This window comes from Molothrus aeneus, chromosome 33 (genome assembly GCF_037042795.1).
Source record: "Molothrus aeneus isolate 106 chromosome 33, BPBGC_Maene_1.0, whole genome shotgun sequence".
Taxonomy (NCBI): Eukaryota; Metazoa; Chordata; class Aves; order Passeriformes; family Icteridae; genus Molothrus; species Molothrus aeneus.
Window position 1 is genome coordinate 420,187 of NC_089678.1, and position 24,258 is coordinate 444,444.

General features: G+C 42.7%; 1 protein-coding gene and 1 long non-coding RNA gene across 3 annotated transcripts in view; both read left to right on the forward strand.

The window, feature by feature from the left end:
• The first annotated feature begins 347 nt into the window (after positions 1–347).
• Positions 348–4,013, forward strand: LOC136568458 (uncharacterized). The gene is made up of 3 exons (XR_010785219.1): positions 348–418; positions 3,224–3,339; positions 3,704–4,013. It is a non-coding gene; the product is annotated as an uncharacterized lncRNA (long non-coding RNA).
• Positions 4,014–7,565: 3,552 nt separating this feature from the next.
• SUSD4 (sushi domain containing 4) overlaps positions 7,566–24,258 on the forward strand; it is a 74,136-nt gene continuing 57,443 nt past the window's right edge. Inside the window, exons 1-2 of one of the 2 annotated variants that reach the window (XM_066568472.1) lie at positions 7,566–7,621; positions 7,973–8,128. In XM_066568472.1, the coding sequence (XP_066424569.1) occupies positions 8,008–8,128 (121 nt within the window). In that variant the 5' untranslated portion in view covers positions 7,566–7,621; positions 7,973–8,007. Of the gene's footprint in view, positions 7,622–7,690; positions 7,766–7,972; positions 8,129–24,258 lie in introns of those variants that run through there. The other variant, XM_066568471.1, reaches the window with a different exon arrangement.

The following is a 24,258-nucleotide window of genomic DNA, read 5'->3' on the forward strand; positions in this document are numbered from 1 at the left end:
GAAATATAAAAAATGTGTAGACATGGAATGCCTAAGATGCATGTAAATTAATTCTTAATTCTCTGAATTCAGATTTGACCATATGTTATGAAGCTAGGGTTTTGCATGGCATTTAATTAGGACTCAATATAAAAAAAATCTCAACATCTTAGGAAGTTATGATGCAGTGCTATAAAATTGTGACATTTTAACTTCTCTTATTTTACATTTAGGATTGTAAAGGTATAGATATTTGCACTGGAAGGGTTCTCAACCAGGTGCTCTATTTTTTGTCACAGCTTTTCAAAGAATATGTTTGAACACATCTGCTTCAGCTCTCTCATTCTCTTCTCTCATGCAGACTCTGCTGCAATTCCTTATTCTTCTCTCCTTGTGTCCTCAAGGAATACATAAAGCTGATCTCCATGCAAGGAAAAAGGTAGTGTGCATTTTTTTACTTTTCTACATGGCTTAGTTAAATGCTTCTAGGCAAACACACTCTGTCTAAATCAACTCTGCAGAGAAATAAGATGCAAGGGCAACAATCCAAGGGCCATGGAGGCTGATTTCTTCTGCACCTGAATGGGAAGCTTAGCTTCTCTGTTTGGACAAAGGAAGGCACATGCCTTCTGGTTTGAAAGACATTTTGCTTATCAGAAGCATTGTGAAAGCTTCTGTGAATCCAGCATCCAGAGGTACAACCCTACCAACCAAGCCATAAGATCCCTGCTGCCAGGGCTGAGCTCACAGCCTGAAACACAACTGCAAACTCTTGGGATTTTTTGCTAAGAGATAGTGAAGTTCCTTTGACTTAAACTGCAGCTGAGCTGGGGTCTGGAGGCTGCAATTTTGAATGTAGGTACCTTTTGGGGGAGCTGAGTCTGAGAGACTTGCTTGTAGCTGTAAGATCAGGCAGTGGTGGGAAGGAATTTGTGTCTTGCTGTCCCTGCGCTGCCTACGCCAAAGGCACCATGGCACTCACGTCTGCATCTGCCAGACTGATGAAAAGGTCAGAAAGTGGGATTTGGGAACTTTTCCAGGGAGTAAATGGATGGGGCTGAGTACCTTAATTTAAACAGACCAGTGAGTAATGAACTTGTAAGCTGGAGGTGAAAGACACTGGGGTCCTCTTATGCAGAACTTCAGGTACCATAGTGCAAAGGAAATGGACTGTGCCAAGTGTACTGTGGGCATAGGGAAATTCTTCATGAGTTTATACTTAAGGGTGATGAATACCATTCAGGGCTTAGAATGGTGATGCAAATCAAACACTACATATTGTATTTTGTATTTTCAAGTCTCTTCTGGTCTGGAGGGATGAAATGAAAAGCACTTATAACCAATTTAAATTGTTTGAGCTCCTGGAGTTGTTTGTTTTATATCCTTTTGCTGGAAATTACTGTTTACTGGAAAGCAAGGGCCAAATGTAGTCACAGAACTAGTGGCAAGTTCAATTTGGCTGTAATCAGAAGAGTACAAAAATCCCCATGCATTCAGCTGTAGAATTGGTCTTACAGTGTGATTTGGTCCAGTTCTCCAATTAGCCAGATATCATTTATTTCTGTGATGTCCTCTAAACTATGTTGATGGAAATAAAAATAAAGCGTGGTTTTCTGTTAACTAAAATTTTTCATTACTTATGTAGGTCAGTAGGGAACAAAAAAGTAGTTCAAACTCCATCCTCCTTACATTGCCAGTTTTTCTAATGAAATGTAATTAGCACTAATTGGTAAAACTACACTGATGGCTGGTTATTAATGTTTGTGTATTGGTCCCAGATGTGAGTTTATGGCTGTCAGTACTAATGGCTCAGTGAAGGAAAGAGAATTCTCCTTTCATATTCCTATCATTTTCTTCAGGGTGTTCCCTGCTCTCTTCAAAAAAAAGTGATTATGTTTAGGGAAGAGAAAGGTTTTTAAATCCTGACTGTGTGAGAAAATTAATGCCTTCAGCTCTCCTTTCAATTTGGTAGGAGTTGAAAGGAGCCAGCACTATTTAACATCTGCAGAATCAGGACTCTGCACTTTTATGACTGCTTTTCTTGAGCCATCATAACTGTTAGTGGTTCAGAATTCATCAAAATAATTATCCTCCTAATGGCTTACCTGTTTTTGAAAGCACATTTATGAGGGAAGCCTCTCTTATAAGCAGTCACCTTAAAGTATTCTGTTTAGAATAATTGCTTTCCTGCAATCCCTGCAATTACTGTGTGTCCAGCAATCACCCTCTTCAGGCTGAGGTAGGTGAGAGAGCTGGCCTTTTTAGCCATTAATGGAGGAAAATGATGAAATCAAGGTTTCCAGTGCAAATCTACCCAGAGATGTGTAGGGGGTCAGTCTCCTGCAGAATCAAGCAAAGGCAATGTCATGGTGAAGAGGAGGGTCTCCAGGAGTATCCTTCTGGGCACACTTGGGAATAGATTGGAAAGCACTTAAGAACTCATTAATTCTTGAATATTAACTGTAAGACATCACCACTAACATCTAAGAAGACAAAATCTTTCTTGGCAAAGCATCTATTTGTTCTTACATGGTTTAATAAGGGGCACCTCCCCAGAATCACCTATGCAAACCTTTTTTTTGGTGAAATATCAGCTCATTAATATTTCTAAGTTAAAAGGGAAATACGGTGTACTCCAGGTATGAAGGAAGTGACTGAATGCCTTATCTGATATATAAGGGTGTTCAACAAATGAGTTTTTACTTGAAAATGCTTGAAAGCTTGAGCCTGTTTAGACTACAAGTAGTACAGCATATCTAAGGCCATTATCTTTCATAAGGACACAACACGGTCATTATGAATCTTAGCCCTGAATAGTTTTGCGCCTTCCAAGGCATTTGGAACTCTCTTTAGCAACTCCCTGCATTTTGGAAGATGATGCTTGAGCTCTTTTTCCTAATTTTGTGTGCAGAATTGTATTTACACCAGTAAATACATGTGAGCTTGAGGCAGTAACTCTTCCTTCTGGCCAATAAAATGGGAAGCTGGTCTGTGGCCAGAAGGTCTGGAGGATGTTTTGCAACAATATGTACTTACAGTCTGGATTGATGTTCTGCAGCCAAATCTCAATGCCAGTCATTGCTATTTTATATTTTAAAATAATTGATTGCAGACTTCTGTGTTAGGCTGTTCTTTTCCCCAGGGACTGACCACCCCTTTGCTCATACAGCTGCCACTAACATGCCCTGGGGTCTTTTTTTTAAAGTCTCACACTGTCAAATATAAATTCTCTCTTTACCCTCAGCTACAAGCTTCAGCACTTCCTTTTCACTCCTTCCTGGAGTCCAGTTTAAGGATGAAACTTACCTACCCAACAGCCACATCACCAGGACTATTCCTTCTGGCCTTGCTTTTCAGCAGGTAAAACATGGAGAAGGAATATCTTAATGTGATAATTAAAACCCCCAAACACTTAATCTAATACCCAATATTTTGGGTTACATTTTGCTAGCAAATTAAAGATGCCCATGGCCACTCATGCATGCAATGAGGCCAATCAGAGTGTTAGGTACCCAAGAATTTGGACAAAACCTCCTTTCCAGCTGACTCTTACCACAGTGCCCTGCTTTTGGATGGGATAGAGCTGATTTTCTCCTTAGTGGGTGGTATATGCTGCATTTTGAGTTTAGTATGAGAACAGTGTTGACAACACACTGATGTTTTAGTTGTTGCTGAGTGGTGCTTACTCTAAATCAAGACTTTTCTGTTTCCTATACTCTACCAGCAAGGAGCTGCACAAGAAGCCATGAGGGAGCATAACCAAGACAGATGACCTGAACTAGCCAAAGGGATATTCTACACCATAAAGAGTCATGCTCAGGACATAAACTGGGGGAAATTGGCCAGGAGGGACCAATCATTGCTGGGCATCATTCAGAGGGTGGTGAGCAACTGTGTTATGAATCACTTGTTTCTCTTGGGGCTTATTCCTCTCTCTCTCTGTCCATCTTTTTCAGTCTAATTATTCTTAGCATTATTATCCTTACTATATTTTACTTTGTTTCAATTATTAAACTGTTCTTATCTCAATTATTAAACTCAGAACTCGTGTTCTGTTCTCAACCCATGAGTTTCTTCTCTTTTTTCTCCAGTTCTCCTCCCATTCCTGTCAGGATGATAGGATGATGGAGGACTGGCTGAGCTCATTCATTCCCTAGTTCTTTTTTTTTTTTTTTTTTTTTTTGAGTGAATGAATTTTTTCCCTTTGAAACAATACCTGTCAGCAGTTCTGGAAATAGTTTAGTCCAGATACCTTCCCACTGAGCAGTGTGAGTGTGAATGAGACTACAGCAGATTTGGCAGCTCCTGTTCCCATTTTGGTCCTCGTTTTTGAGCATTCTCAAATACTTTCATGTGCCATGGCAGCAACTGTGCAACACAGGTTCATGTTACAAGGTCACCACTTGGTCTGGTGATGCCACAGACATCAAAGACATTGCCTTGGATGCTTTGAAAGATAGTCCCTACTTCTTGACACAGAGAGAAAATTATTATATTGTATCCAGGACTCAAGGCCAAATGCTGTGTAGGGTGGGCATGCCTTCATACTCCTAGTCCTGGGCAGAGTCAGTGTTGCTGCTCTTGTCACTTTGCTTGGAGTGAGGGGCCAATTTTTGGGTTGGATGCATTTAACTGAATTTTCCAATCTAGCTTTTTATCCAGTACAGACTTCAGAATAAGATAATCAACTAAAGGAGGGCATGTGAGAAGATAAAAATAAGAGAATGAAGCAGATCAATGTGTATGGCAAGACAAAACTAAAATCCTGCAACTACAGGAGTTATACACACAATTGTTTATTCTCAAGGTAATTACAAAACCCCAGGAGAAGATGAGCTGTAAGCCCACAGCCAGTCATAATCTGGCTGGGATGCTCACCCTGCACTTGCTAGAAACAGCCAGGAGCTGACTGTATGCACCAGCTGGAGCAGAGCTGAAGCCTCTTCCTCCAAGGAGAGTGAAGCTGGCCAGGAACACCTCTCACCACATGGCAGCACCCACAACCTGCCACAAGGAACACTTGATCTCCCCCTGCTCCCACCATCACCTTGATGCTCCTGGGCTCAAACAACAGGAACCTGAGTCTGGAGAGTGCAGATGAGCACTGGCACTTTTCATCTTCTTTCTGAGAGGTGGCATTTTTAGCTGCAGAAGCAGTGCAGGGAGATGGAAGCAGCTTTGTGAGTACATATGAAGCAAAAAAAAAAAAAAAAAAAGGTCACATAATCTCTTGGACCTGTTTGCAGCCTGTCTGTACCAGCACCAGGGAGGGTTTCTCCCCACCAGAGGCAATTCAGAGTTAGTCCCCACAGGTGTGAGGCTCATCTGTAACTTGCTTAAAAAAAAATGGTGGAGGGGCAGCCAAATGTATGAAGGCACAGAAATCATGACATCTGGGTGGGATAACCAGGGGACAAATCCTCCTGTATTTTACAGTCTGTGCTATGTAACAGCAGCTCAGAGCTTCAGGTCCAGCCTACTGATCACTGCTCTGGCCCCACTTCAGCTCAGGAGGATGCAGTAAAATTGATTACAGATGTCAGATTTGGTCACAGAGTGGTTGTAGCCCTTCAGGCAATCCATCCACCCCTTCCAGAAACAAAGTCCAAGCCAAAGCAAAGTAGTTCCTTCCCCTCTGCCTCTCTGTGGCTGGGGTTGCTTCAGGCTTCATCCTCCTCCACCTTTTGCTGCTCCTCACTCAGTTTAGGCTTTCCTGGGCTGCAGGAATCCTTCCCTGCTCCTGGCTGACATGGATTCCTGCTAAACTCCTTCAGCCACTGGGGGCCCAAACCTTCAGCCACTGTTGCCACCTTGCACACACATGCCCTGCTCAGCAAGAGGAGAATTTTCATTAAGATTTTGAAGAAGAGCTGCTGCACAAGAAAACTTTGATTTCTTGGTGCTGTTTGGAGCAGGGGTGCTCCCACTCACGTGGGGTGGCTGACAGGTGTCTGGAACACTCAGTTGTCCTTCCTCAAGCTGAATGGTGTCAGAGGTGCAGCTGCACACTTGGGGATAGAAACAAGGCAGAAACAAAGGTTAAGTAATACCTATCAACACTGACAGATGAGTTGCCTCTTCCTCCTCAGAAGTGTCTGTGTGCTCCATCCACACTGAAGGTAGACATTATATCCACCACTTTGCATTTCAATTGATGGAGAACATGAATAGTGTCAGATTGCTCAGGACATTATCTTTTGCGATTTTGATTTCAAAAATGAAAGCAACCAAATCAGTACCATAAAGATCCTCTTATTACAGATAACAGGAATTGCTGCATTATTGCTCTGTCCTACCACTTGTAGTAGTTAATGGCTTATTGCCCCTGAAGAACATCTCTATCATGTAACTGTGCCTGTCTGTGTTTGCATGGCATATGAGAGCTATTACTGCTCTGAACTCCCTCTTTGGGCTGGCTGGGGACATGAAAATTGACCTGATCAGGAAATTATGCATGGTGAAAATGCTCTATGGTTTCCAAATTTTCCTGTTTAAGGGGAGCAGCAAAATTCTCTTAGCTGAAAATTGGCCAATACTTCCCTATTCTTAGCAGAATACCTACATTTCACTGTGAGATGCCCATTTTCTCCAGGGGAGATAAAGTACTTTGCTTCTTACACTGGCCTTTGAACTGATACATGATTTGAACTAAAATCTATCCTGAAGAGCCTTAAGTTTTAACTTGGAGGAATGAGCATCAGATAGCTGAGACACATGAAAAGAACTTCAATGTTACCAGTATTTATGATTAACTTTGAAGCATCAGGATGTGCTATGTCCACATGCTGTTAATATTACCCCACGTGCCTTTGGGTCCGCGTTTGTACTAAGCATAGGCATGCTTCATTGTAAATGTGTATTCTCTTGTCCCTGGTTTTGTTCACCTTGCTGTGTCTCAGGAGTGTGCCAAGCACCTTAATCTGCTTAGCAGAGTCCTTTTCAGCTAGAGGACACCCTCTGCTACCTCTGAGCAAGGGAAGAGGCGCAATGCCCAGCTGTGGAATGGCACCAGGAAACACAGAGCTACCGCAGCTGCTGGAGCCACGAGACGAGTCTCTGATTCAGTGATTTGTGGCTGTGAATTTCACAGATTCACTAAATATAGCTGGATGCTGATTCGTAACAGTAAATTGCTCCAGCCGGCAGGCCTAGGCGTCCTGCCTTTCCCCAGAGGCAGCTGATGGGCGAGAGTGCTCAGGAATACACCTCTCCACTCCCAAAACCGGTGAAAGATGAGGCACTGGCACCAGCGCTGCTAAACCGTGTCTCGTATCTAACGCTCTGTCTACGTGACAAAGCACAGGACACTCCAAAGATGCTCCGTCAGTGCTGTGCACCACGAAACCCCGTTTGAGGTGAAAACGAGCAGAAACGACCGGGAGCGAAGCCTTAACTTCCCCTTCCCCTACCTTTGGCAGTTTTGGGGTGCCTCCCGGCCCGGGACAGGGAGTGCCCCTGAGGGCCGGGCTGCCCGGGCGGCACAGCGGGAGCGGCGGCTCGGCCGTGCCCGCGGCTGCCATGCGTGCTTGGAGCGCCGGGGCTGCCTGCGCTCCCGCCGATTGCGGTTCCCCGCGCCTCCGCTCCACAGCGGCTGGGCCGGGCCGGTGCGCGCTGCGGCTGCCGCTGCCTGCCCCGCTGGCAGGTAGGGCCGGCCGGCTGCGGGGTGCGCAGGAGTCCCTGTGCGCCTGTGTGGCGTGTGAACGTGTGTGAGTGTGCGTGTGCGCTCCGCCCGGCCCCGACAGGCTGCCGAGCCGCAGCGGCGGAGGCGGCGGCAGCAGCCGCGGAGGTACCGCTGGCTCTGGCGGGGGGTGGGCCAGCAGGTAGCGGCGGCAGGGGTCACGGCCGGGGAGCCGCGGGGCCGGGAGGGCGGCTGAGCGGGCAGGAACGCGTCCCGGGGCGGGCGGGGGGCGGCGCGGGGGCTACCCGCGGAACCGGCGCGGAACCGGCGCGGAGCCCCGGGCAGCGGCGAGGCGGAGCGGCTCTCTCGTTGCAGGTGGCGGCGAACCGGATGCCTTTGGCGGGCAGAAGATGTGTCATGGGAAGCAGCCGAGCGGCGGCGGTGCCCTCCTGGCGGCGCGGCGGCGGGCGCTGGCCGCGGCGCTGTGGCTGCAGTTGGCGCTGAGCCTCGGCCCGGGGCTGGCGGCGGGCGGTGAGTGAGCGAGGCGCCCTGGCCCCGTCCCCGGTCCCCTCCTCCACCCGGCCCCGGCCCGCGCTACCCCATCCCCAGCCGACCCCGCAGCCCCGACCCGGGGAGAGCAGGAAAGTTCCCCCCCTGCGCCCCCCACCCCCTCCCGTGCCCGCCGCGGGGACGCGCAGCTTTTGGCACCCTGCGTGGGGACCGCCGGTAGGAGGGAGCACTGGCTCTCTGTAAGTACAGCTTCATTTTGAAACAACGTAATTTTTTTGAATCTAAAGCGGAAAAAAAAAAAAAAGCCTTGCCTCGCCGCGGTCCGCTCCGATATCTCTTGGATGACTCTCAGTGCAAAATCCCCGTGCAGCTGGGGAAAGCAGGAATTTGGGGAGGAAGCTGGCGATTCGGGTTTGTAAACGCAACAACGTCCTTCAGCACTCTCCTAGTGGAGGAGCGACCCAGCCTTATTTGACCTTTTTAATTTTAATTACCTTTTTAACACTATCATTTAAATTATTGAGCCTGTGAGATATTTCAGGAGGTACTTTTAATTACAAAATTGTTTTAAATTGATTTCATAATTAGACTTGGATTACTGGAAAAATCTTAAAGTAAACTGCTTTGCTGCAAAATGAACTTAGCTGTGATATGAGAGCAGCTTCATATTCCTACTCCAGCATGGTATTATATATTTGTGTTGGGGGAATAAGCCATTTTTATGATTGAATTGCATCACTAATGGCAGGCAGAGCCCGATATAAAAATTGCTTGAGCTTCTTCTTCTCGTGCCAAAGATTTATGCCAAAATTTTCTAACTTGAATGCCTAAGCCCAACAGCTCTAGTCCAGATGTGTTTTCTGTCACTCAATATGGACTTACAGGAGTATGGCTAAAGAGAGCTTCAAAAGGTCATCTTGTCCATCCTCCTCCTGATTCAGTCCTATTTTTCTCTCTGGAGACAATAATGCCATTTTCCAATAGAAATCCCGTGACTGCAAATGTGATTCCAGCTAAAAAAGCTTTTAAACCATTGCAGTCACTACATACCCCTCTTTAGAAATCAATGCCTTTTTATTTTTAAAATTTATTTTATTACAACTGTGCAACCTTGGTTTCCTGGGCAGTTGATGTTTCAGTGTGGTGGTGCTATTCAGCCTGTCCTGTGCCTTTCTTGGGATTGGAGCTGTGTGTGCTTCTGTCCTTCTCTAACCTTCTTATGGCTCCATTCATAAAAATGAAGCTGCTCCAAGGCCCCCTCCTCCCTGAGGCTCTGCATATCCCACAGTTTGATTGTCAGCACTTATTTGGCCAATTAGTGCAAAAGGTTCTTCAAAATATGGTTTATATCTCCCTCAAATTGAATAGTTTTCATCCTGGCCTGCAATAAATCGTTGTGCGATGCTGATCGTTAGTAATGCCGCTGCCTTTCACCTCAGTGGTGTAACTAATTCTGTATCAAATTTCATTTGTAAATCACTTCAGTATCTTTCAATAATTTGGGGGTATTTTTGGACAGAGTCTAGGGAAAGGCAATGCACTGAACAATTGTGCATGGCCATAATCACTAGTGAAAAACATTCATTGCTGTTCTGATTATTGCTATTAGTTTCCAGTGTGGTTGTGCTCAGAAGGTAGGCACTGTATAAATCCCAGCAAAGGTACAGTCCTTTCATGTGGTAGAATATACAGTTGTTGGGTTTCTTTCACCCTGAGTCATTTGAGTGGTAAAAATAATGAGCTATGTAATTAGAGCAGATGACTGTGAATTAGCATCCCTCCTATTTTAGGCTCCGTTGTATCTGTGAGCAGGCTCACTGTACTTATGTAGCTTGCTGTGTTTGCTGTGGGGGCTCAGCTTTTGGCTCCCCAGCCTGTGACCCAGAGTTTGGGAACTCTGTAAGCAGCTGTTGACCAAAGTTGTGATTTTCTGGTACCTTTGAAAATTTCATTTCTGTAGGACTCTCATTTTATGGATCTGTGTATTTAGACACAAGGCACATGGCATTACTGACTAGTTTGGAAAATGTAGCTCCAGTCTCCTTCTATCTTCTCATTATCTGTTAAATGAGGATAATCATACTTCTCTCAGAGATTAGAAAAGAGTTTTGATGACATTTAATGAAAATACTATGGAGGTGGAAAGAATTAGTTTCAAAAGCTTTAGAAAAACAGCACTGACAATATGCTGAAATAAAAACTGCCTCATATATTAAAACATTAAAATGAATAATTTAGGGTTATTTTTTCTAAAAAGCAATCTACAGCTTGTATTTTGGATCCCATTTACAGCTTCTTCCCTTCCTTGGGTGATACCAGGATTTGTCTCCTGTAATAATCCTGTTATGACTTGTGTGTCTTCGTCTATCTTATATCTGACTAAGCTCTATTGATTGTCATGTTCTACGATTTCACCCCAAATCAATACTACTTATAACTCTTTCTTTCTTGTCAATAACCATACAGAGAATAACTTTGTTTGTTACACTTTGACTTTTGCAAAAGTGAATCTAGCGAAAAAATTTGCTGTAGAAGTGAATTCAAATGAGCAAACCTTTCAGCTATCAATATCCCTCATTCATCCCTGATGTATTAAAAACTCTGTTGCTACTGAGGATAAAGTGTATCTCTCATACTTAGCCTGTGCCTTTCATCTAGTCATTTCTGTTTACAGAATTATTTAGGTTGGAGAAAACCTTTAAGATCATGGAGCCTAAGTGTTAACCTAGCATGGCCGAGGCCACCACTAAAGCGTGGCCCCAAGTGCCACATTTGCACATCTTTTAAATGCCCCAGGGGTGGCTGGTTCAACCACTTCCCCGGGCAACCTGTTCCAATGCTTGACTTCCCTTTTGGTGAAGAAATTGTTTCTAATATCCAGTTTAAACCTTCTCTAGTGCAACTTGAGGCCGTTTCCTCCTGTCGTGTTTCTTGTTACCTGGGAGAGGAGGCCATCCCCCACGTGGCTACACCCTCCTTTCAGGTGGTTGTAGAGAGTGATAAGGTCTTCCCTTCAGCCTCATTTTCTCCAGGCTGAACCTCCCCAGCTCCCTCAGCTGCTCCTCATCAGGAGGTACAAAAAAAGAGACAAAGCAGGAGCAGGCTGAGAAGTCTGGTATTAGGAGAAATGAAATGTTAGTGGATGAAGCCGATGACAATTTACCCTGGAGTTTTAAGGTATTGTACAGAGTTCACCGTGAAACTAGTATGGAGAAAATAGCTGTAATGATGAATTTTTAAATATATTTCAAATTCCTGTAGCTATATTAAAATAGTGGAGGATGATGAAATCTCAAAGGAGAGGGAGAAAAAAAAATTCAATAAGATTCTGGTTTCGAGATTTGTTATGTTGTCTTGTACCCAGATGTCACTTGGGCATGTGTCTGCTTTGTTGTCATGGGTCAGTTGGGTAAGCTCTGTTCTTCTGCAGGGCCCAGTGGGGAGTCTCAGGGCTGCAGCACACATCACCACAGGCTTGGATAGGGCCATGACCTTGTTTTGCCTCCTGGCCCCAAGCAGTGTTAGCATTTTGGCTGTATTTCGCGGTCTGTTTCATCTCTTTGACATTCTGCTGCAGAAATGCACACTCCAGTTCCTCCAAAGCCTGGATGGCTCCAGTTTTTCTGAACTTTTCCTAAGTTTTTGTTGTACTTTCTGGATTGCTGGTCATTCATGAGCTTGCTCTCATGGAACCACTTCTCTGTGGAATGTGCCTCACTGGCATTGAACAGAGCTGAGGAATATCCTATGCCTTGGAGCTCTCCTCCTGCTCAGACATCTTGGGTTCCTTTGTTGTCATTATAGGATGATGCTGCATTATATTCAGCTTCTGGTTCCCTGTAGCTCTCAGGGCAGAAAATGCTCTCTTTTTGGCATTGTAATCTGTTGTATTGCACTTACAGTAATCAATTTGTGGTGTTTCCCTGGTTGCATGTTCTGCAGGCGACATCCCTCTGCATCAGTAGTGCTTTTAAGCTGGGAAGCACATCATGCACAATTGCAAAGAAATCTGGCATATTGTGAAACCGTCAAAAAAACTGAGTATTAGTGATTCCATGAAGAATAGTGGTGAGATTCTTTCTCTAGACTAAGGCTGAATTGTTACTGCTCTGTGATTGTATTACATTTGATTGAAATTTTGGTTATGCCATGGTTATGGTAACTAACCATTGACTTTGGATGTAGTGGCCATCAAAACCACATCCCTCAGGTTTCTGAGGGTAGTGGACTTTTTTCCCTGGGGTAATACAAGTTTTTGATATGTGATGATAATGATGCAGATCTTTGATAGGGCTGACTTTTTGGTAACCTGCGGTTGTTTCTGGCAAGAAAAGCTAGCCAGAGATTTGCCCTAAGTACCTTCCATGTGATTTTGGGATTATAAAGAAGGTTTTCTGAAAACTCTAAATGTTTTTTGATACCCTCTCACTAAGTCTGCAGCTAATGTATTTTACTGTCTCCCTCAGTGCGTCTGCTTTTCTTGTCAAGCAAAATAGACGTTTCAGCCTTGAGTTCCTTGTACATTTGATGAAATCATCAGTTATTGTGTAGGATTTTTCTTAACCTCCAGCTTATTGGAGAAGCTCAATGCTTTGAAAGGAAAAGATTTTTCCCACAGTGACAGGATCTTAATCCCATATGTACCTCATGCAACCTCTGTTCTCAGCAGTTAATCACTATTTTGGTGCTGCTCTGATTGCAAGTGGTAAGGCCGGTGACATCAGAGGATGACAGTTCATCAATTGTCTTAGTGGCACGTCCATCTGCCTACAGCCTTGAGAGAAGTGGGCATATTTGATAGATTAATCTTAAATCAGTTTCTTAGCACTGTGCTAGAAGGAGCTTTATCACTGATGTGCTGTGTCATTTGGAGACCGAGGTTAACTTTCACTTTGCTGCTTTGCTTCCTTACTCCCAGGATTGCAATAGAGTATCTTTGATCTCTGTATTAGGGATGATTACAACTTTGGGAGAATTAATTATGCCTTGCTTGATTTTCTCATCTATAAAGTAGATAAGTGATGTATTTTGTGGGCATGTTATGAGGGAGTTTGAGAACCTCCCAAAGAAAATGTTACCAGAATGAGAAATAGAAATTTTAGCAAAGCATAAACTGAGCTTTATCAAAGTAGAAGGCTCTTTATTATTCATTATTTTTGTTGTTGCTATTTGTGGGGTTTAATAATTGAATATTCTTACCAGAATTGGGAAAATGCTATATTTTTTTACTTTTATAGATTCTTACAGATTTTTTTCTACAGGATTGATCATGTACTCAACCTTTTTTTTTTCAAATATTGTTTGAACTCTGATTGCAGTTCATTTACTTTTATAACAAAATACACAGTATTAGAAGCAGGAAACCTTGCACTTGTGCTGTGCATTTTCATGAGGTTTTAGGCAGGAAAAGGACCACAAAATATGGCCTGAATTCATATTTGCTGTGTGCTGGTGAAAATATGAATGAAGGCTGGGCTACACTTACTGGTGAGCATTGCTTAGTCAAAAAATAAGCTTGAGGGATAAAGTGGTGTAGTGTGTACAGTTTGATTCACTAAGTGGAAAAATTTGCTTTGCTAACATATTAAGGGACTGAAGATACAAGGATCCTAACAAATTCAGCAATTTAACTGTGAAACTGGCATCTCCTCACTTGGTTTTATGTCTCCTCAGCTACTTCCTTTGAGGTGGCACAAGCAGAGCATTATGAAACCAATTACGGGCTGTACATTTATTAATTCTCACAGTAGTTTATAACAGCAGTTTTTGGTGTCCACACTCACCATCTATCTGACTGCACTATTGCTTTTGTTGGCACCAAGCTTGAACTCTCGCTTTTCAGAGGGGGCTCCCAATGGCTTTTCAGCTGGACTGCTGATGGGATTCATCTGAGTCAGGATGTTTCTTTCTTTTCGTACTGTAAACAGTGGAAGTGGTTGGTGGTGCCATCTGTGCTCACTGAGATCCTGTGGGGCAAATGTGTTTCCACATTTGTGACCTTTGATTCTTTTAAATTAAGTAGTGTCCATCCTGGGTTGCTCTTCTGCTTGTTGTCAAGCATTTTTTTAGCTAGGGAGAGTCTAGAATTTATCAGGAACATTTCTGTATTAATTGATTTTGTCACTGATGACCAACTTCAGAAAGGAGTATAGGGGCTTTTCTGCCAGCACCCCTGCTTACTTTTGATAAACGTATCTCATTAAACCCATAATTTGACAAATATTCTTGACTGTGGTAGCTTAATCGTAACAACAGTAATAAAAATGTGACTTATTTTTTTATATAGTTCTTCTCATCCATGGAGTTTAAAGCACTTTATAAAGGAATGTAAGTATTATTATGCTCCTTTGTAGATGGAGAAATGACTGTAGAAAGATTAAATGTCTTGAAGACGCATTTTATGTAAGAAACAGATGTTGCCATATACAGGGAAGAGATCCTTTGGATCTTCATCCGTAACTTTCTTCTGTAAATAGAATTTAGGGGAATTCCTAATCCACATTTTTATAATATGGTCTCTATAATAGGATTTTTTGGCTGTGACTGTCTTCTAATTGAGATGAGCAAATGAGCAACTGATTTCCTATTCACTTGAATTGCTACTTAAGCAAATCACAGAGAGTTTTTCCAGTGTGATTTATTTGTGTCACTCCTTTGTCTGAGATATCACATTGCATTTTTCCTGACACCAAAAACATCTTCAGAATAACAACAACAACAAAAAAAGAGTCATGAGTTTGGGTAGAGCCCTGAAAAGTGGTATTATGCAGGTTTCTAATTGTGTAAAGTCCATATTAAGAAGAAGGGTATTTCTGCCTTGCTCAGTCATTTGGTTCATGATCACACTTTACACAAAAGAGCAACATTAGAGAAGTTCTGCATGTGTTTTAAATTAATTGAAACATACTTGAACAGTTAGAGAGGAGAAAATCATTGCATGACAGGCAAGTCCATGCAGGCTGTGGTTTGAGTGCCATTGCCTTATAATGCCTGTCCCTCTTTAGAAATCAGTGGATGTGTAATGTGTTCCCATAAAAATATGGATTCAGCCTACAAATGTTTGCTCATGGAAGCATATGATGTAATGCAGAGGACACAGAAGGATGAAACAGGTCTGCTCCCTTGATCCTTTCTGCACATGGTGAAGCACAGGTAAGGGTGCAGCAGAGTTTCTGTGTTGAGATTCTTTAACTAGAAAAATTTACAAACTGAAAAGAGGAAATAGCTTACAATAGCCTGAGGAAGAAAATAGGTTATGTTACTAGGGGTTAGATTATGTAGAAGTTGGGTTATCAAGGGTATCATGAGATAATATCCTAAAAATACACTCTCTAGTACACTGCTAAAGAAAAAATGAGATATGGCATGTATATGAATCAGAGGAATCGTTATATCACTGGACTCCCATTCCGGAGACCAAGAGAAAACACTAAAAAGAAGAGGTTGTCTTTGAAAATGCAAAGCCTTCAGATCTTTTTTAGTACTGCAGAAAGGCAGCAGAACTCATAGCTGTTTATGTATCAGGAGGCTGGAGAACACCATACAGATTCAAGAGAAAAGCTGTCATACATGCTGGGAGGGAGGAGAAGATGCTCAGAAAAAGAAGCTTGTAAACATGGGGTCCTGTTCTCACTTCTGTCATTAGTACCAGCAAGTCTGTGCAGTAGAAAACTATGGAACAGAAATTTAAAAATTTAATTTACATCTTTCAATGTGACAGTGGTCACAGGGGTTTTCAGGATGAGGGAAGAGATGTAGATCTGACTCCATATTTCAGTAGGCTTGATTTATTATTTTATGATATATATTACATTATAACTATACTAAAGAATAGAAGGAAAAGTTTCATCTCAGAAGGCTAGCTAAGCTAAGAATAGAATAGAAAAGAATGATAACAAAGGTAGCTGGCTCGGACAGAGAGAGAGAGCCAGCTCTGCCGTGACTGGTCACTAAATCCAAACATCCACACGAGACCAATCATGGATCCACCTGCTGCATTCCACAGCAGCAGATAACCATTGGTTACATTTTGTTCCTGGAGCCTCTCAGCTTCTCAGGAAGAAAAAATCCTAAGAAAGGATTTTCACAAAAAGATGCCTGCGACATTTCAAGACATGGGACAACACACTTGAGAGCAGAGTCACAGAAATAGGACTGGAAAAGAGCTCAGAAGTGCCTGTAGTTTCTCTTCCTGCCCAGAGCATGGGAGTCACACATTTTACATTACCTCAGGCATCTTACCATTTGAGACTTTAGGTTGGAAACTGTACCATCTAACCAAATGCTTCATTCTCAAACCTTTATAAATGTTTTTGTCAAGTCTAACTCGAATTGTCGTTGCTGTAACATAGGACTCTGAGGATTTCCATCTCTAGTGTGGGATTCCCAAGTGTTACTTCCTCCTACTTCCTCCTGTGCTGCTTGTCAATAGAAATCCATCAGTGCTGTGTCTTGGGCCATCCTGACTGCTGCTGTCACTTTCCTGGGTCAGGCTGGAAGAATGAAGACTGCCCCAGCAACGAGTCTTTCAAAAGTTATGGATTATTTAACATCCTGGGACCTGAAGTTTAGCTGGACCTGCCCCAATGTTCGTGTGTTGCTGCCAGCACAGAAGGAGCTGTTGTGATTCTTGATGGTGGAACTTCCATTTTTCTGGTTTAGTGAAGGTCACAGCTAAGTTTGTGCTTAACACAAGATCAGATATTTTACTAGCAGCTATCAAAAAGGTCAGCTTTACCTTGCTTGTTCTGAAGGGCTTGCAAGCATTTTCCAAAGTCACAATTGGAAAGCATCAGGAATAAATCTCAGAGCCCTCCTATAAAATATGCTTATTTACACAGTCTGTTCTCCTTGGGGGTATTAGACCTACTCTTTGTACTTGATCATGATGTAAACAGTATGGTTATTGCCACAGTAAATTGCACCCAAGTGAATTTGTATTTTACTTCTGCAGACTGAGTGAGGTTGTTTATACTGAACAGCCCTGTGGTAATAGATTAAATCCACACAAAAGCCAGTCAATAGCTTAAGACTTCCGTGTGTGTTTGCAAATAAACAATTTTAACTGGAATTTTGATAAACAGCTGCTTGACAGCTGTCACCCCTAGTGCCTGCATTCCCATTTCCAGTGAAATGGTTGGTAATTGTGGGTATCCAGAAAGATTGTGTCATTCAGGAATGGCAGCGGGGAGGTGAGGGATATTCAAGGGATATTCGAGAGTGCATGGGGAGGAGTTGCTTGGTAAGGCTAATTTGGAAGTTAGATTTAGAGCAGCACTAAGAGGTGAATTAGCAAGAGGTGATCTGCAATGGTGTGGGGATGGAAGTCAACAGCCCTACTTGCTTGGGTAAATCTATTAGCTGTAAGAACTTCATGGCATAGAGTGGAGGGGGTTTTTTTATGTATTTCTAATACTCAGTGGAAACCTACCATGCTATTGCTGTGTTTGTGTGAGAATGATTTGTATTCTGAAAGCAATGGGCACTTATGAGAGAGAGGCATTTTTCTGTATCTCTCCACTTAGTTGACATTTTTAGGCATATTTTGTACACATCATCTTACTCTGAGAGGACACAAATGTTCCACTTACAACTGAAAATAAATAATAAAATAATTTGGTCTCCTGTAAATTGGACTTATAAAATAGCTTGATTGCAATTACCAGCTTTGCAGTAATCTTGAAGGAATTAAGATAAAATGGTGTTATCATGAGCAATAGTAAAAATGAAAATACACAGACATTTGTGTTGATCTTGTAGAAGTGCAGAACATTCTTCTCTCCTCTGAAGGGGGACCATGACTCCTCCCAAAAGTGCAGTCACAACCATTCTGGAGGAGCACCAAGCTGCTGCAGCCACAGTCCTGGGTCCTGCTTTATCCCTCCTTGGGTTTAGAGATAATCATCCTGGGCAGTTCTTTCCATTGTGGACTCATAACATCACATGCTCTTTTCTCTTCACTCCTTGTTCTCTTCTCCAAGGCCTGGGGTTCTTCTGTGGGGCCAGGGAAGAAATATGGAGGATACAGTCTCTTATCTTCAGACATAATGCCAGGTTAATACGATCTGGAGTTACATGGGTGAGCTGGAGGGTGTGACATGGCTGTGACAGCACAGTACCCACATTTTAAAACTCCCCCTCACTCTGTCCTGTGGGATTGGTGTCCCAACATGAGAGGCTGTTGTTTCAGGCCTTATCTCTTCTCTTTTGACACTCAGAAATGTTTGCCCAGATGGAAGAATCCAGCTTTCAAGTCTAGCAGAGTTCTTCCCTGCTGCTGGTAGCCTGTGCATTATCTGTCACTGTTGCCCTGATCCATTGCATCTGTCTTAAGAGACCAGCACAAGGAAGGTACAGTCTAGGATTGATTTTGTCAAGACTAGGCTGGTCTGTAGAGGCTAGGATATATTAGTTCAAGGGGAAAATCCCAGTAAAAAATATATATAAATGATTGCACAATGTGTGTAGATGAAGCCCAACTCCATTATGCCTATGATCTCTTGGAAATTAGGTCAAGATGGGACATGCCTCTGCACAGTGGCTGTAAGAGATGCCAGTGGAAGAAATTGCAGGAAGGGGCATCTGGTTATAAAGGAGGGATACATATCTGTCTTGGTATGCAGCCATGCACTAACACACTTAGCATGCCCCTTATTAATCTTCTGGATAGGTGGATGGGTAGGGAGGAAGATTAGTAGTGGGATGTATGTATATATGCTGAATAAGAGTAAGAAACTAAGGAAAAAAACCTCACAACCCAGGAATGAAACAGCAAAAAATACCCTACACTCATTGACAGTCTTTACAAGGTTCTTATGCTGGTTCTTATCATTTACAAGGTTGCTTTTTACACTGAAAAATGGATGAGTGCTGCCTCTAATGCTTCTGTTTAGACACAAGAGTGATACTGGATTCATGTGAGGGATGGAGAGCAGGAAAGTGTTTGGTATACTTAGATTCTATTTCATTTTTATTTCATATTCAGTAAAGTTACAGAGACGTACTTCATTCCTCATTTTAAAGAGAAATCCATCAGATAAATTGCGTTCACTGGAGGGAGAGGAATTTTGTCAAAACCAAGATGAAAGATGCCTTTCTGCAGTAGCCTTGATGTACTAGGAGGTGTGTTTCCTGGATGCTACTAATAGGTGTATTTTTTAACCCTGGGTTCTGTATGTGAAAGAGTTTTCTTGGTTCTTCCAAAAGGCTGTCTGAGAAACCTTTTACTTCGAGCAGGTAGATCTATGCTGCTCAGGAAGTCCGTATGTCAGCCAAGCCAAGGTTACAGGACTGAAAAAAAGAGTATTTTGAATTTTTTTTTTTTTTGCATGCCAACATCTATTAGAATATTAATAAATGTAAGGGGGCACTCAGAATCAGCTCAGAATTATGTCAACTGGAGGGTTTGCTGCAGTGCATTAGTATCACAGGTAAATGATTCATGACTTTTGCCATCTTGGCCAGTTTGAAGCTGTGATTTAAGAATGCAGACTTTCAGGGAAAACAGTTATAAATCTGATCTAATTTTTTTAATATATTTTATAAATCTGATCTGATAATTATTTTTTTCCAAAGGAACAATGTAGCAGCTCCCAGCTGCAGCTCTGTAGTCATCTTAGCATTTGCTGTTTATGATCCCTTTTTGCCATACTAAATCTCAGTTTAATTCTTTGGTTGTTTTATTGGAGAGGGAAAAGTCCTTTGGTAGTGCATATATACTTATAGTGTTAGAAAAAATATTTTCCATATGCTGAGGTTTTCTGTCCTTTCTGTCAAGTGATTCTGTTATCATATAATCTCCTCTGAAGTACAAAGCCCAGGCAGTGCAGGAAGCTGCAGCAGGGTTTCAGGAGCCAGTGGGACTGGCAGCTTACTGTGAATGTTAACACGAGGTTGCTGTTTGTTCGCTTCGAAGTCCATTTGCTAGTTTTTCCCTGATCTGAACGTGTTTGGAAATTGGATGACATAGGGATTTTCCTGTTCATCAGCTTTCCATTTCTCCTGTGAATTTCCTAGGCAGGAAATTCAGACTATGGGGACTCTGGTCACCAGCACCACAGCCAAATTTCCTACAAGAGCAAATGTGGATCTTCTGTATTACCTCCTACACTTGACATAATGAATGGAGGAGGTAGGGGTGAGAAGAGTTTGTATGAGATGAAGAGATTTGACCTCATGAAACAGTTCTAAAATAATGCCCCCCCTCAATGTACATGCAGGGATGAGGAAAATCCGGGTTTTTTTTCTACAACACAAGATGATGCTGGTCCTTCTGGTTGGATGTACAGCCTCTCCTTTCAGTGTCTGAAGATCACTCATTCTTTCTCCCTTACATCCTTGTCAGTCTATACTTATCTCCTCCTCTGGCTTATTTTTAAAAGTACTTACCTGAAAATAAAATGAACAGGTGGACTAGTGCCTTTTCTGGGAGATTCTCTGGGACGCTACAAGGCAATTAAAAATGTTTAATATGTCTCTTTTTGTAATTTGGCTCCCATTCAGCCTTCTCCAGATCATCTGGTCTGTCTGCTGTCTAGATCAACTAGCTTTTAAAAAATGTCTTCATGCACACTTTTAAACCATTTGCCTTGATCAGAAATACAAAATAAAAGTCAGAAAAACAAGATGGGGATGTGCTAGATGGGGAAAATATCAAGGGATATATTATTCAGAGCTTTATGTAAGACTTCCTTTTTTTTCCTAGTTGTAATGGTAGTTTCACTCTTGCCTCTCTTATTGAACTTGACTGTATTCATTTGGTTTGTTATGGGTTATCTTAGTGAGTTTTGAAAGCAAGGGCTGGTCAGTGTCCAGTCCTGAGTGTTCCTTAGTATCAGTTCATATGATCTGTAGTAGGAAGGGAATGATTCTGTACATCCAAGCCTAATGACTTGAATTTGTAAAGCTAAATAGCAAAACTGCTATGACTCACTATATTTTTAGCTCTGAAGAGGAGACAGTGGAGCAAAGGTTCATCTTCCATACCAACTGTGCCTTTTGTTGAACAATCTGATCTTGCTGAGAGGTTTAATGTTCATCCTTCCTTTTTTTTAACCAGGTTCTGTAAGATGCCATGCATCTGTTTGGCTTCTATTCATAATAGGCTCATTCCTTGAGAGAATGGTTCTCTGCTCTTGTGGTACTGTACAGGCCCTTGCACAGGACAGAGACTTTGCAATCTGAATTGTTGCTGGAAACAGCCAAAGTAGAAAATGTGATTGATTTAACTGAAACAGCAACACAGAAGTCTGTGGATTTGGTTTGTGCTATTTCAAGTATAAATATTTTCTCAATTTTCCTTCAGAGTGCTAATTATTTTACGTTTAAAGAATGATTTTCAGAGGTTAGACATTTGGTAGTACAGAATAATAAAGGAAAAATCACATTTTCCCATGGAATAACTGATCCAGATTCAATTTGGAAAAGTGATTTCCAAAAGCTTTTGTTCCTCATCTCATGGAGTGCTGCAAAGCCTACCAGGCTGCATGGGCTCTGCTCCTGCCAGGTTGTCATGGTTTGATGCTGGCGCAATGCCAGTGTCCCCATGAAAATATATGCTCCCTGGTGTCTGCTGTGAGATGTGACCAGGAATAGAGCAAAGCAGGCTCCAACTTAGGAATATAGAAGAAAAACTTTATTAACCTACACGTATATATAAAAAGAAACACACACAGAACTCAGAATGAAAACCTTCCAAAAACATTCCTCCTCTTCCACCAAATTTCCAATACATCCACCCCTCAGATCATCAACTCTCAGTCCATCACCACCTTCAGATAATCAATTCTCAGTTCATCAAGGAGAGAGGAGTCCCTCTTGTACCATAGGCTTCCCCTGGAAACACAGTTGAAACCTCTTGTCACATGTGGCACTGCTCGGAGATCATTTGCCATTGTGACATCTTCCTTCCATGCCCGGTGCTTTTACCACTGCGCATGGACCAGAGCTGCTTCTAGGGTTCCCCTTTTAAGGATGCTTTGCCCAGCTCCAAAAAAGCACAGTCTCTCACTTTCGGGACACCTGTCCCCCCCAGATTCACTCCCTGGGGCCGAGGGGTCTCGAGAACAGAGGTCTTCTTCCCTGAAGACGGAGGGCACCACCACCATCCTCACCCGTCATCTCTGTTCACACACTCCTTCATGTAACATCACTGCACTCTCTTGGTGCCAAGCCATTGCCTCCCCCTAAATGCAGTCTCTGTGTCACAGGAAAAAATGGTTCTGTCCATGGCTATACAAGAAAAGTCCAGCCAAAGGCCACTTCATCACCTCCTCTCACCTAAGATTCTTCTCAACTTCTCTCGTGGCCCATTTCCTCTTATCTCTATCTCTCTTCTCATTCAACTCCAGGAGGATCAGCATTTGTAAGGTTTCCATCATCCAAGAAAAGGGTTAAAAATCTCAGGCTCTGCCTGTCCAGAACGCCCACGGCTGCCCTGCTGGGCACCAAATTTCAAGGTGGCACAAGCACCATCTCTCTCTCTCTCTCTCTCTCTCTGCCCAATGGGTCTCAGTGCTCCTCCACCCTTCCATCCTGCAGGGGCCTTCACCCCCCTTCTCTGTCCAAGGCCCCGGCCTACCTCACCCAGCCGCATGGCTTCCCCTCCCCCACCCAGCCCACAGCCGGGCACGGGAGCTCTGACCTCTTTCACTGACAGAGCCCAAGAGAGCTTCCCCCTGGGAGTTCTCTGCTTTTAACCCCCTGTGTTCTCAGAGGCGTATCCATGTCCTCAGTGGCCACACCAGGTGCCAATATTCAAATCTGAGCACCTATTGGTTTGACCACAGCATCCCAAAAAACTCACTTCCTTTTCAAACCAGGACACAGGTTTACCTGGGGAATAACTGGTCATTAAAATCCTCTGTTGCATCCAAGCAGTTCTAGTTTTTAACATTGAATTTCTAAGTAAAAGTGAGTGGTGATACTGTCAGATTTGAATAAAAAAACATGTTTACATCCTAAAAAAGCAGTGACATGACTTTGGAATTTAAGAACTCCTTTAGAATTAGTTTTAGCACAGAAAAGTCCCTAAACTTTCAATTAAACAAAGGGCCTGAGCTGATGTGAAGGTGCAGGGCAGACCAGAGAGGTGCTACTGCCTTTGGGACACTTGCTAAGACTGTGACCAGAGCAAAAACCTGCATTCAGATTACTGAATAGTGGGATTTAGGTCCTAGTCTGTAGCTCATAATGGTGATGCAGCATACTTGATAAGGAGATTACTGGTTTTATGGTGAGGTGAGTTGAAGAAAAAAATAATTTTTAAATCACTTTAGGAGACTGCACATGCAGCAACCTTTTAATGGAAAAAATCCACCTTACTAGGATTTAAATCTAATTTGAATTATCTCTTAAGAGGGACATATGATGGTGAATGTCAGCTGAATGATACTTGTATATTCTCTGTAGTGAGGTCTTGGTCTGCTGCATATGGAAGACTTACCTGAGCCAAAAAGGGAAATAAGGGCAGAGAATAAGGAGCACAGAGGAAGAATGTGCCTTACATTATCAGGGGATTGCAAATTCAGATAAAGTAAGACACACATTTTGTCCAAGAAGTTGGGTATGTAAGTTTAAAGCTTGTTCTAGGCAGTTTAACTTAGCCAGCACTTCCAACAGCTGATAACCTAAAGTGACACTGACCTTGGCAGACTTACAAGGGCAAGACTTGCACAGGGATAAATTATTTCTTGATCAGTTGCTCGAGTATATGAGATGCAGTCCAGCATTCCTTCAGTATTTGATTATGGCTGTTTGTTTTATCCCAGAACAAACATACTGATTGCAGACAGTGGAAGTAGAACTGTCTGTATATTTGAGCTTTTCTCTACCCAGGGGCGTAGTGATGCTACTGAGTTTGTGCTGTGCTGCTCTCTCCACTCACTTTCTTGACTCATCTGTTTTTAAAGCTGAAATGCATGGAGTAGGAAGTAGTGGTTTGGTTCAGTAACCGTGCAGTCAGGATTTTTGGCCAGATTGTCTTTTTTCTGGCCTCATTGCCTTCATGTCCATGAGAAATTTCATGACCTTGGTATGTGGACACACTATTCCAATAGCACAGCTAGTTTTCAAGTGTTGTAAGTGGCTGCTTTGAGGCTGTCAGTGTTTAGAGACACAGTGGAGGCAACTTAGCCACACCGTCGCTATTTTTA